Here is a 13,520-nt window from a genome sequence, read left to right on the forward strand (position 1 = left end):
ATAATTGTTAAAGTTATAACATATCATCAGGCAGTCTCTTCTCCCTCATGAAAAATAATTCTACTTCCCTTAAATTTTTCATAAATCTTCATTTATATGGTATTTTCACCAAATTCTTCAAATTTTTCATATGATGAGAAAGTTTAAACCTGATAAAATTCTAGCTAAAACCTGATCAGCAGATTACAAAGATTTTATTAAAATGGTGTCAATTTAAACCTATAAATTAATTCAATTGTTTAATTCATTTTGGCTTAAAATAAAATTAAATTAACTTACCAACTGTGTTTAACCTGGCTGGAAGTGGAACATTCAGCATCCATGAACCTGGTTGTAGCTATTTATAGTTCAGAGGTGGTGGTATAGCTTCCCAAGAAAGTAACAATATTTTTTTTTCTTTTCTTTTTTCGAGGAATGCTACCTTTAATTTGAGCTTATATTTATTTGAAAGTAGATTTTCCGAAATTTGTTTGACTTCTTCTCATGACCCCTATGGTTTTACATCTAAATCTGTGGATGCAAATTCTAATTGCTTGAAACTATGGACCCAACATCTGCCTTCTTGAATCGTATCAAAGCTTTCATTGATTTTTTCCCACATTTATAGATTCAATATCATTAACTTCTACATCCTACGTGTATATTATTTGAATCTTTCTAGGGATCTTTCATTTAATCCTTTGTATCTCCAAATTTATCATAAGTATGCTTCAAGTCCTTCAATGAATCATCTGTTAATTTTTCTTAACATCTTTCTTATATTTTTATGAAGATTTTCTGTCTTTCTTTGTATTGTTCATTGCCTCATTTTTGAAAGTATTTGATTAAATATTTGAACCCATCCTCTTCACTCATAGATTCAGTTTCAGACTCTTAAAGCTTTTTCAGCAAATATGCTTTTGAATTATTGTCCAATGCCTACTTGCCCTTCTTTGCATCCTTCTTTGCTTCCTTCTTTCCTTCCTTCTTTCCTTCCTTCTTTGCTTCCTTCTTTGCATCTTTCTTCGAATCCTTCTTTGCATCCTTTTTTGCATCAGCAGATTCTGGGTCAGTGTCTGCTTTGGCGTCTTTCTTGGCACTTTTCTTGGCATCTTTCTTGGCATCTTTCTTGCCCTTTGATTCATCACCTTTTTCACTGGATTTTGCTGTGTCTTTTTTCTCATCCTTATCCTCTTTGGCATCTTTTGTTGTATCTCCAGATTCTGCAGGTGACCCCTTGCCCTTCTTTGAACCTTTATCTTTTTTGGAGTCTTTCTTTGTGTCTCCTTTTTCCTCTCCAGATTCTGCAGCTGACCCCTTGCTCCTCTTTGAACCTTTATCTTTTTTGGAGTCTTTCTTCATGTCTCCTTTTTCCTCTCCAGATTCTGCAGCTGACGCTTTGTCCTTCTTCGAACCTTTCTTATCTTTTTTGGAATCTTTCTTTGTGTCTCCTTTTTCCTCTTCTGATTCTGAACCAGACCCCTTGTCCTTCTTCGAAACTTTCTTATCTTTTTTTGAATCTTTCTTTGTGTCTCCTTTTTCACTTTCTGATTCTGTAACTGAGCCCTTCTGCTTTTTTGAACTTCTCTTATCTTTTTTGTCATCTGGTTTTGCACTGTCTGTTTTTCTGCCTTTTGTTTCTGTTTCTAAATCCTGCTCTTTCTTGGAATCTTTCGTAGTTATTTTTGACTCCTGTGAGACTGTGGATTCAGCTACTGAATCTAATTTGTACTTCTTGTCTTCTTTTTCTCTCTTACCTATTGCTGGAGATAAAGGTTTCTGTACACCTGGGCGATGAGTTGCTTTATATAGAGGCTGTCTCCTGGCAGCTAAATAAACTGATGGTCTTTCAGAAATTTTCATTAAAGACCGGTGCATCCATAATGGTCGTCTAGAACCTCCCCTTAATTGGTCTTCATCATATTTCTGAAATATTGGGTAGAATAATGATAAATAATGTGTATGAGTTACACAGCCTTTGTTACCAGATACCAAAATACATTTTAACTTCAATAATGAAAATATTTTAGATTTTAGTAAACAGCAAATAAATTATAGATTTTATAGGTTTTTTGCTTTTTCAATTTCATTATTTTTGAACTAATTGCTAGACATGTCTAATTTTAGATCTAATTTCAATTTAGAGTATTTTCATAACTCCTACAGTATTGTATGTTAAAATTGACACAAACATTCACTTACTAATGACATACCAGAAACTCTTCACAAGCTGGAAAAGGCTTTTTTTTTTTTTTGACTCTGTGTTTTGAATTCTTGAAACGTCTTGCCTAGCCTCCATTCTGAGACTAACTTGGAAACTAATTATTTTCTAATATCTAATAGTTTTCTGTTCAGGCAGATCCTGGTCTCTGTTCGTACATTCAAGGTATCTGGAACTTACAATGCTAATGGTGGTTAAAAGTAAACGCCTGAAAATCATCCTGCATGGCAAGATATGAATTATCCTCTTAGGAAACTGCAACAAATTGTAACGTTCGGTGCACATTCATTTGTGTAGATGGTGCATTTTGTTTTCCACTTGTGACCAAATATTTTCAAAAACTTAATTACAAAAAATAGGAAATTTTGGAAGGAATGTTAACAAATAGTGGGGAAATAATTTGAACCAAGAAGAAAAGAAAACATGAGGAGGCAGAAGACACCTGGAGCAGTACAGATTGGATACATTTCCTAAAATGAACAAGAGTTGATGATACATTTATCTTGTGAAAACTTTTCTTTCAACATTTTTATATTCCATGATGACTTCAGAAACCTTGGGAAATATTTATCTTCCAAATTCAGAATCCTGAATTCTAAATTACAGGAAATGAGGAAGCATTGAAACTTCATCAAAGTGTAATGATTCAAATGAGATTCCTCCAGCTGGGGAATATTTTTCAAATGTTTATACTAACTGTAGCATTAGGATCTACAGATTTCTGTGCTTTCGGATACATATTTTCAATAATGTAGGTTTACTTAGCACATAGTTAATGTGAAATAAAGGAGACATTTTTATACAGTGAAATGAAAATAAAATACATCTACTTTCTCCAAGTAGTAGAATTTGAATTACCTTTAACTTTACTGTTTTATATGACACTGAAGAGCCACATGTGACTTAAATTGAATTGAAATATAAAACTCAATTCCTTAGTAACATTAGCCTCATTTTGTGTTCAATAAGTACATTGGCATGCAAAGAATTAAAGTATTTCCATCATCACATAAATCTCATTGGTCAGTGATGATCTATTAAGACATATAACTAAATACGATTTTACAGGTTTATAACTAGGAAAATTATATGATCTTAATACTCACAGAAACTGTATTATCCTGTAATTGGGAAGGTCTTGATCTCATTTTTCTTCCTGGCCGCTGTGGTTTGGGAAATACTAGGGAAAAGTGTTGTTGATTCCATGATTTTTTGCTTAATTCACTGACTAAAATAAGAAAACATTAAACATACACTTTATTAGAGTAAGTAGTATTTCATCACAACTAATAAGGCAGTTAGATATTATATTTCATGTAAATAAATGAATTATTAAAATTTTGTCTTCATTTATTTGGCAATATTTGAAATTCTCCACTATTAATATGTGAAAACAAAAATTGATTTTTCTATTCTTCCCACACTTACAGAAAACTATATGAAGTAGTGATTATAAAACTAATATATTTTGTAAGATAGATGGAAATAAACCATTTTACTGCTTCGTCTTAGTCTTTCCATCTAATCCAGTCTAGATTTTTTTTTATACTCTTTTGGTTAGAATACAGTTATACTGAGAACAGAAAATATGGTAACTACTTCTGAAGCCTTCAAAGTAATTAGTACCGTGCCTGTTATAAAATGTTCAGGAAATACAGGATTGACTCTCAATGCTAATGTTTTAGATCAATGATTTTCAACCAGTGAGCCACAGCAGGCGACAGGCGTGCTGCAAGACATTTTAAATCGTGCAACACCTGAATACTTAGTCAGGGGCACTGTCCTCTTTTCCTTTAGATTGTCAAATAAAAAAATGACAAGAGCCAGCACAACAATAGCTGTTGGGTATGAATGAATCAAAATTACACCTTTTCTTGTCAGATAGGCAAAAAATACGTTTTTTGGTCTGTGGCAGAATTTTAGTAATTAGTTTATGTGTGCCACGACATGAAAAAGGTTGAAAATCGCTGCTTTAGATCTCCTTAGTTTATAATCAATTTCCAAGCTCCAAAAGTAAATGTTATATACCTAAGAACTGCATTGTTAGAGGTGGCACACAAGTCGACAAACAAAGAGTACCTACGGCATTGTGACTGGGAGTCGAAAGTTTCCTGCAAACTGTGGTAGAAATAAAGACGTTTGGCTCACCAATGAGACACGTGAGAGAGGTATCTGCACTGTGTTTGAATGTGTGCGGTGATACTGTGTGTAAGTGAAAATAGCCTTGTCCTGTGAATCTCCTAAATACAGAAGCAAGAGCAATGGGAACATGTACAGAATGAAAGGCATGTTTAACATCAGTATATGGGGGAAAATTACTTGATGTACGAAGTCTTCCAGCACAGGTTTGCCTGGCCCCGTCAAGCAATGAATTCTTTTGGCCAATTTAAACACTGATACAATCTATCAAAATGTAGTAGAAGACATGTTTAACATGGATGAGAATTTGTTTATCCAATTTTTACACTGCTTTTAATTGTAAGATTATGTGATTGAATGATTTCTAACACATCCGTGTCCATCTTCATGGTTCTATACCTATTTGCTTAATCTTCTATGGATTTAGAACCAAAATATCTTTATTCACTAAGCCCATGAAAATGTATCTTGGAAAATAAAATGTTGATTTTTAATAATATTTCATGATAGCTATTGCTTTAATCACACTTTGAATGGAGGATAGTTGCTTATCCCTAAAATTAATCATCATGTTTTTTAAAAATATATATATTGAATTATTTCTTACCTGGAATGTAACTATCATGTGCCCCAAAGTTTACTTTTTGGCTGTTAAAATAAGAGGGAAAGGTTTTAATTAATTTATACAAAACTCACTCTATTAATGATCAGTATTATGCCTAAGCACTTGCCACCACCAACTAGAGAAATACTTTACATGCTCAAATCTCTATCATTATGTAATATTATTTGGTCTCAGAGATCAGAATATGTTTGTGTTTGTTTTTAGAACAAACTTCAACAGAGCTAAAAGGACAGGAATAAAGTATAAGAAAAAACCCTTATTATCTTTTCATATCTAAAAGACATTTTCAAAATTTTGAAACCATGCTTCAATTCATTTCCTCACCTAATGTTCCAGATGTCCTTCCAACTGAATTTTAATTGAGACAGCACTTTGAAAACATTATGCTTAAATAAAACCAGATTCTCAAAATTTTTCCAGGACTTAGCTATTCCAGATCATTCAATGGCATGTGTGTGTATGAATGTGTTTATGTGTATGAGTGAGTCAGCATACACCACAATATTGACATGAATTTCAATTTTTCTGTTGTTTTCTAAGCAAATCTGTGAAGTAAAATTACATGGCAAAGTATTTTCAAATTATGTTTCCATTTGTTTTATTACTATATGAGCATATTTGTCTCCACAAAGTTAGTTGCATAATCTACTTTTTATATGGAGGCAAATATTATAATTTATTAGGGAAATATTATTCTACATGTTCCCCTTATAAACATAGAGCCATTGTTGGTCTTATACAAACACACATACAAACAAATACATGCTTACCCAGTATTTTACTTATTTTGACATAAATATAAACAATGAATTACATTTTTACAAAGTATCTTGATAACTACATTAAAGCTCTAATCCTCAGCAAAATATCTGACACATTTAAAAATGTATCAGTCCTTAAAAATTTTGAAATAATTGAATAAATTAGGGTGTGTTGACTAATTATCTGGTCTTATGTTGTTTTTTTTAAATCTGAGGACATGTATTAAAATTACTTGTCCCCTATTTCTGAATCTTTAGTGTTGTATCTAACCATAAAATTATACATTGCTGAAGAAAATTTGATGCACAACCATGCTTATGAACTACACTGTTGTAAATGCTGTGAAAGATAAACTATTTCGGGTTTATGAAACAATATTATTAAATTTGAGATTTAAAAGTATTACATAGGTGTGGTCCATTAATTCATTATATAATCTCTAGTTCATATTGTCTGATCACCAAGCAATTGACTTAGAAATCAATAACAAAATTATATAGAAAATACACAAAAATTGGACAGTAAAGAAGGCTGATAGAAGAAAAAAAGACTCATTTGAAATACGGTGTTGGAGGCAAGCTCTTACAGATACCTTGGACTGTCAGGAAGACAAGCAAGTGAGTCCTAGAGCAAACTAAGCTTGAAACATAGCTGGAGGCAAAAATGACAAAACTGAGGCCATGCTACTCCAGGCACCTCGTGAGAAGGCAGGGTTTTTTGAAAAAGGCGATAATGCTGGGAGAAAATAGAAGGCAACAGGAAAAGAGGAAGACTGAGTATGAGATGGATTGACTCCCTAAGAGGAGACACTAAAATGAGTCTACAAGGAGCTGAGCAGGGCTGTTGAGTAGAGGACACTGTGGATATCGCTCATTCATTGAGTCTTCAGGAGTCTCAGCCAACTCAGTGTCATGTAACAACACAAACATTTGAAAAGTAAGCAGTTCCTTCTAAACCAGTGGGCAAATAGAAATCACAGTACATACTTATTTAAAAAACAACAACAATAATATATTGGAAATTGTGGGTTACTACATATAATTCATAAAGTAGAATTTATAGCTTTAATTCTTTATATTATAAAAAGTTCAAAATCAATGTTTTAAATCTCTGCTTTAAAATTAGAAAAATATTGAATTAAAGTTACAGGGAGGGAATTATAGATTTATAAGCCAAAATCAATGAAACAGAAAATAAAATTAGGAAAAACTTAAAATTCTAAAACTTGGGGGTTTTATAGAAGATTGTTAAAATGGGTTAAGTTCTAGAGAGACTGACGAAGGAAAAGAAAAAGCACAAATTACCAATATTAGGACTGATGCAGGATTTATAATTATATAGATTTTGAAAAATTATGAGGAATGTCATTAACAACTTCATGATAACAAGTTGAGTGAAAAAGATGAGCTCCTTGCAAAACTCAGTTTATTTATAAAAACTGGTACATGACGAAATAATAAAAATGTGAGTAGCTCTGTAACTATTATGTTAATTCATTATCAAACAGAAAAACAGAGGCTCAGACCATTTTACTAATAAATTAAATGAAAATTTTAAGGAAAAATACTGTACATAAGTTTTTCAGAAACAAGGAGAATGATATTTCAACTCATTTTTTGAGACCACTAGAAATAACTCTAACCCCCAAAACACCTCAGACATTACCAGAAATAAATGTTGTAAACCAATAAACTGCATTCACCCAGACACAAAAAGTCCTTAACTATTTATTAACTAACCTTACTGAACAATATATAAAATGGCCAATACATCATGACCAGTGAAGTTTACTCTCTGGAATGTAAGGTTGGTTTCACATGTATACATCAACCAATGCAATTGCTCTAAATATAAAAAGAAGAATTTATCTGATCATCTCAAGGCATGTAAAAGACTTTTTGGACAAACAACTAATATTAATTTATAATTAAAAGCTCTGAGAAAACTAGGAATAAAAGACATCTTCCTCAAATGGATAAAATGTGATCAGATAATACTATTGAAATGAAATCTAATGGTGGAATAGTGACTGTTTTTTCTCTACAAATCTGAAATGAGGCGAGGATGCTCAGCCTGCTGTTCAACACTGTAATCCAGACCCTGTTTTGTTCCATCAAGTAATAAAAGCATCAAGATTGGAAAGGAACAAATAAAATTGTTTTTATTCACAAAAGACCTGATTGAGTAAATAGACTATCCAGTAACATCTGCAAATATGATTGTTTAGAGCTCTTATATGTCTGTAGTAAAATGATACAACACAAAGGCTAATTATAAACTATGTATCTGTGACTAGAAAATGGGAAGACATAAATTTAACAAAACAATATAGTTTACAATAACATTAAAATATAGGCAAGACCTGTATAAGAAAACTAAAAATTTTTACCAGGGGAAAATATTCTGATTAGAGGATGCCCTTTATACCCACTAAAGCAGAAAAATTAAAGATCAATGACATCAACAGTCAGCAACTGTGTAGACCTTCTGACATGTTCAGTTTGGGTGATGGGTGTAAAAATGATACAACCATTTTGGAGTACCATGCGATATATTTTTTAAAAAGTTATATATGTCCTATGTATGATTGATCATTTCCACTATTACTTTACCCAAGAAAAGTCTACAAAAAAATTGGAAAAAAATATGTATAGCAGCTTTATTCATAATAATGCCAAACTGAAGTTCCTCAAATATCCATCATCAGGAGAATGCATAAACCGTGGTATATTCATGTTAATGGCATACTTCTCAGCAATCTAAAGGAATGATTTACTGGTACGTGCAATATGGCAACATGAATAAATCCAAGAAGTATTATACTGAAAGAAAATATCAGACACATGAAAGCATATGTTGTATGATATAACTTCTATGAATTTCAATAACAGGCAAGACTGTCTCAGGTAATGGAACAGCTATTTGTGGGAGAAGGGCAAAGTGAATTGACTAGAAACTGGTATAATGTAACCTCGTGGTGTGGCTGACAATGCCTGTTTCTTAAGGTTGGTTCGGATAGTGTTAGTGACAATTCAATATATTTAACTCTCTTTCATTTTTGTTGAGAAGAGCTTATAGGACACCCAAATAACAATGATCCACATACCTTTATGTAAATTTACATATGTCATAAGCAATTATTAATCTTTTGGAACTAGAGAGCATTTTCCCACTCTTTCCTCTAAGTCTGGTTCTGCTGGTGACAGCATCTCCCCTTTGCTTCTATGGGACATTCAAGAAATTTTCTAGAACCAGAATGCATTTAGATTCAATTTATAAAGTTTCTTATTTAAGAAAAATCTGTTTTTGTATCTCTTATTATTTTTTATTTTGAAGTCATTTTATGTAAGTATATATTTACTTTCATTCTTTTAAAATAAGTCCCTTGAGATTCTGAAGATGGTCTGATTTAATTACTCTAAAAAGAAGAAAAAATGCAACAGTTATGTCAAAAAGTTGTTCAATACAATGCATTCTTGAATTAAGGTCAACTCTGGACATATTATAAAGAAACACATAGCTAATACTTCGTCTTATCTAAAATCAAATGGCATACATAGTTACAAGTCTGCCTTCGCTTCAGGTAGAAAATTCAATCACTTTAAGAAGTCTCAGTATCTGTGAGGTTTTCTAAGTAATGAAGATACTCATTGTCAGCTTTCTGAAATGTAATGTGTTAATGACTTAGTAAGAGAAGCTGGACTTTGGTTTTCCTCAGGAAAAAGCTGAGATCCCAAAGTTGGAGACATGGGGAACTTTAGTATTTAGGAGAAAAACCTATTTCTGAATAACCAATGAAAAAAAATTTTAAGGTGTAAACATTGAACCACCTTTGTGTTGTTTTGTTTTTATTTTTGGTCTGAAAACTTTTCAATTTTTTTAAAATTATATTTTATTGATTATGCTATTACAGTTGTCCTGATTTTTCCCCCTCGGCTCCCCTCCACCCCGCACCACCCACTCCCTCAGGTAATCCCCACACCCTTTTCATGTCCATGGGTCATGTGTGTAAGTTCTTTGGCTCCTCTCTTTCCTACACTGTACTTTACATCCCCGTGGCTATTCTGTAACTACCTATTTGTACTACTTAATCCCTTCACCTCTCACCCATTCTCCCGCAGCCACCCTCCCATCTCTTTATCCTTAACCTTTGACATTCTTTTGGGTTTTATTTTATTATTTTATTTATTGTTCAGTTACAGTTCTCCCCATTTCCCCCTCAAGACTCTCCCCTGCCCTACCCAACCCCCACCTTCCACTTTCAATCCTCCCCACAAACCCCATTGTCTTTGTCCATGGGCCCTTTTGGCGTTTTAACTATGATGTGTCTTGGAGTGGGTCTCTCCACATCTATTTTGTTTGGGATTCTTGGTGCTTCCTGGACTTGCATGTCTATTTCCTTCGCCAAATTAAGGAAGTTCTCTTTCATTATTTTTTCAAATGGATTTCCATTTCTTGTTCTTTCTCTTCTCCTTCTGGAACCCTAATGAAGTGAATGTTGGATTGCTTAAAGTTGTCCCACAGGCTGCTTACACTATCAAAGTTTGTTTTTTTCTTTTTGATTCTCTTTTCTTCTTCTTGTTCTGATTGGTTGATTGTTGCTTCCTTATGTTACAAAGTATAGATTTGATTCTCAGCTCTATCTGCTTTATTGTTGTTTCCCTGTAAATTGTTCTCTATTTCAATTAGTGTATCCTTTGTTTCTGTCTGGATCTTTTTTATGCTGTTAAGGTCCTCATTAAGTTCCTTGAGCATCCTTATAACCAGTGTTTTGAACTCTGCATCTGATAGAGTGCTTTTCTCCATTTTGTTTAGCTCTTTTTCTAGAGTTTTGTCCTGTTCTTTCATTTGGGCCATGTTTCTTTGTCTCCTCATTTTGGCAGCCTCCCTGTGTTTGTTTCTACGTACTAGGTAGAGCTGCTTTGACTCCGCATCTTGATAGTGTGGCATAATGTAGTAGGTGTCCTGTAGCGTCCAGAGGTATAGCCTCCCCTGTCACCCATGCTGGGTACTCGAGATGTGCCCTTCGTGTGGGTTGAGTACACCCTCCTCTTGTAGTTGAGCCTTGGTTGCTGTTGGCAGATCAATGGGAGGAATTTATCCCTGAAAACTTTCAATGTTAAGGACAAAATACATTTGTGTTTACTCTTGCCTTTAACTCTATATCTGGGTATCTTTGTAAAATATGTAATAAATTCAAAGGACCAGGGCCCTCATTAATGTATTTTCTACAGTTTCATTTGAAATGCCCACAAACTGTATCTGTAATATCCCAAGATATCTTGCCGGCAGGGTATGGATTTCGGGATTCTGCATAGATGGGTGGCCTATAAGCTTGTAAAGGCCTTGGCAGAAAGTTTTCCTAGGACTGAGTGGGGCCTTGGTCACTCTTCTTGTATTTGTTAGAGGGGTCTCTACGTAAAGGTAAAGATCAGCTACCATGCTGTTACTGTCTTGCTGAGACATGATTGTGTGATATTGTTAGATTTTCCGTCATTTTCTAACATTTTCTAGAGCAGTGTTTCTCAACCTGGGTTTATTTTGAATTTCTTCAGGGGACATTTTACAATGTCTGAGAAATTTTTGGTTATCACCACTGTGGGTATGCAAGTGTTCATGAACACTTGTGTGCTGATACTGGCCTTTCATAGGTAGAGACCAGGGGTGATGCTAAACATCTTACAGTGAACAGAACAATCCTCACCCCCAGTTCTCAACTCCAATAAAGAGTAATCCTGCCTGAAATGTCAGTAGTGCCAAGGCTGCTGTTAAACCTTCTAGATCAAGGTGAAGCCCTAGGCCAAGATACTAAGACAGGTCCTTATTCATGCAATTTAGGGGAGTAAAAGATAAAATGTATAGTGGATATAAGATCTGGAAACTAAAACTGGAAGTTAAAAAGTTTTTCTCCACATCTGATGCCAAATCTTTAGGAAAACCTCTCCCACTTCCTTCAGAAGTCTTAGAACTACTACTCAATATTAGGAGTGGAAGTACTGAGTTGACTGACACAACCGGAACTAGAGGCAAAGGCAAGAAGAGGTGAAACTCTTCAGTGGGGTCATTGACATTTAGATGAACAAATACATTAAAGTGGAATAAGTAGAGAGAGGAAAAACTGAGCTCACAGAGGAGAATTTTCTTTATCAACTACAAGTTGGCTACCTTGGCACCAGCATATAAGTCTAAACTTAAGGTCTTGTCATTGTTAGAAGAATTCAGAGGAAAGACCAAGTAGAAAATTATTTTTTGCATCTCAGCCTTTCTGTTAAGTGAGTTGGAAGTTGGCACTTGAACCCAAGGAAATATGAACTTTTGTTAAGGATTTTGTGTGTACTTCATTGGCCAACAATCAGGCTATTTGATTACGAATTTAACCCCACTTTCCTTCTACAATACCATGGCTGTATTGGAATTACACTAGCAATTGTGAAAAAACCAAAAAATAAATTTTTAACCATTGTGACGGTGAAGTTCTTTGAAAGTCATGCAGTGCTCATCATAATTACAATGCCATCAACATTTTATTGTGCTTAAAATTTTTATGGTAATTACTTTAGTCAGTTCTGTCATGGTATATGCCTGAACATAGATGACTGTGTACTAGTTAACAATTCACTCGGGGCCTCTAATATAATCATGGCAAATACATTCAAACCTTTCACTGAAGTAGGTTCTTTACTTTATAATGAAGTAGGTACCAGTGCCTAGAGGAAGTCTGTTTTATTATCAAGATTTATTATCAAGATTTGTGTTTCATCTTCCCATTAACAGTACTGTCCAAAGAAAACTCGGTTACACTTTCTTTTATATTCCAGAGTGTCATGCCTTTGCCTTTATTCCATGCCTTCACAGTAAAAACAAAATGAAACAAAAACCAACCAAAACAAAACAAAACAAAAAAACAGATTTGAAAGGTTTTCTTCCCTTACCTCATTTTAACACAAAATAAATCAAGCATCAGGAGACAACCATCATCAAACTTCCCATTCTGGATTATCTTTTTATATTGGCTTCTTTGTGTTGGGCTGCCCTATTTACTAGCAAAGGTTTGGTATCCTTGACTCATGTCTTCTGAAGGTCAATAGCACTTTTTGGTAACTGATATTTTAAAGATTCCCATAAATTCCCAAATGACCCTTCAGGAGTCATTTGTGATAGTTGTGTGAATGAGAATGATGGATTATTTTTTTTTTTTTATGTTCAAAAATATAATGTAACAAAAAAATGAAGAATGACATTGAGAAAGGCTTATCTAAAGGTATGTCTATGTTTACTGAAGTGAATGAGCTAGGTAAGTCTTAGATCCGAACAACCTGTAATGTTGCTTGAGAATGTGTTTGCTATACGTACTCTGCCTTGTTTATCAATGGCCTGATACCAATGTAACAAACATCTCCTTACACTAAAGAGAATAAATGTAAATATAGCTAGAGCATTCCAGTTATTTTAAAACATAAAATTTGAAAAGAGGACTTACAATCTTGGTACAGACATTTTTCCCACCTACAGTTTGCCAGGACCTAATTATGAAAGTTCTAATTAGTGATGTTGACAGGTGACATCATAAAGAGGTCAAGAACACTACTAGTTACAGGGAAAAACAAGAAGATTCACTTTTATTTGTGTTTTAATCATCTCTAATATTCAGTCTAAAGTTGGTATTTACCTTCACTCATTATTACTGAATAAATTGCAACTGGTAGTTTAAAAATAACCCATTGTTTTAACAGCTTTAAATACTTCCAGTTTTTCATGTAGTTTTAATCTAACCTTATGGGTTGCTCGTAGATG

General features: G+C 33.7%; 1 protein-coding gene across 1 annotated transcript; it reads right to left on the bottom strand.

The window, feature by feature from the left end:
* Window positions 1-918: 918 nt before the first annotated feature.
* Window positions 919-13,223, bottom strand: CYLC2 (cylicin 2). The gene is made up of 4 exons (XM_024559953.2): window positions 13,207-13,223; window positions 4,947-4,987; window positions 3,307-3,428; window positions 919-1,905 (listed from the first exon to the last, which is right to left on the bottom strand). The coding sequence occupies exons 1-4, from the start codon at window positions 13,221-13,223 to the stop codon at window positions 919-921; spliced, it is 1,167 nt and encodes a 388-aa protein (XP_024415721.2).
* Window positions 13,224-13,520: the final 297 nt, after the last annotated feature.

The sequence above is a fragment of the Desmodus rotundus genome, chromosome 1 (assembly GCF_022682495.2).
Source record: "Desmodus rotundus isolate HL8 chromosome 1, HLdesRot8A.1, whole genome shotgun sequence".
Taxonomy (NCBI): Eukaryota; Metazoa; Chordata; class Mammalia; order Chiroptera; family Phyllostomidae; genus Desmodus; species Desmodus rotundus.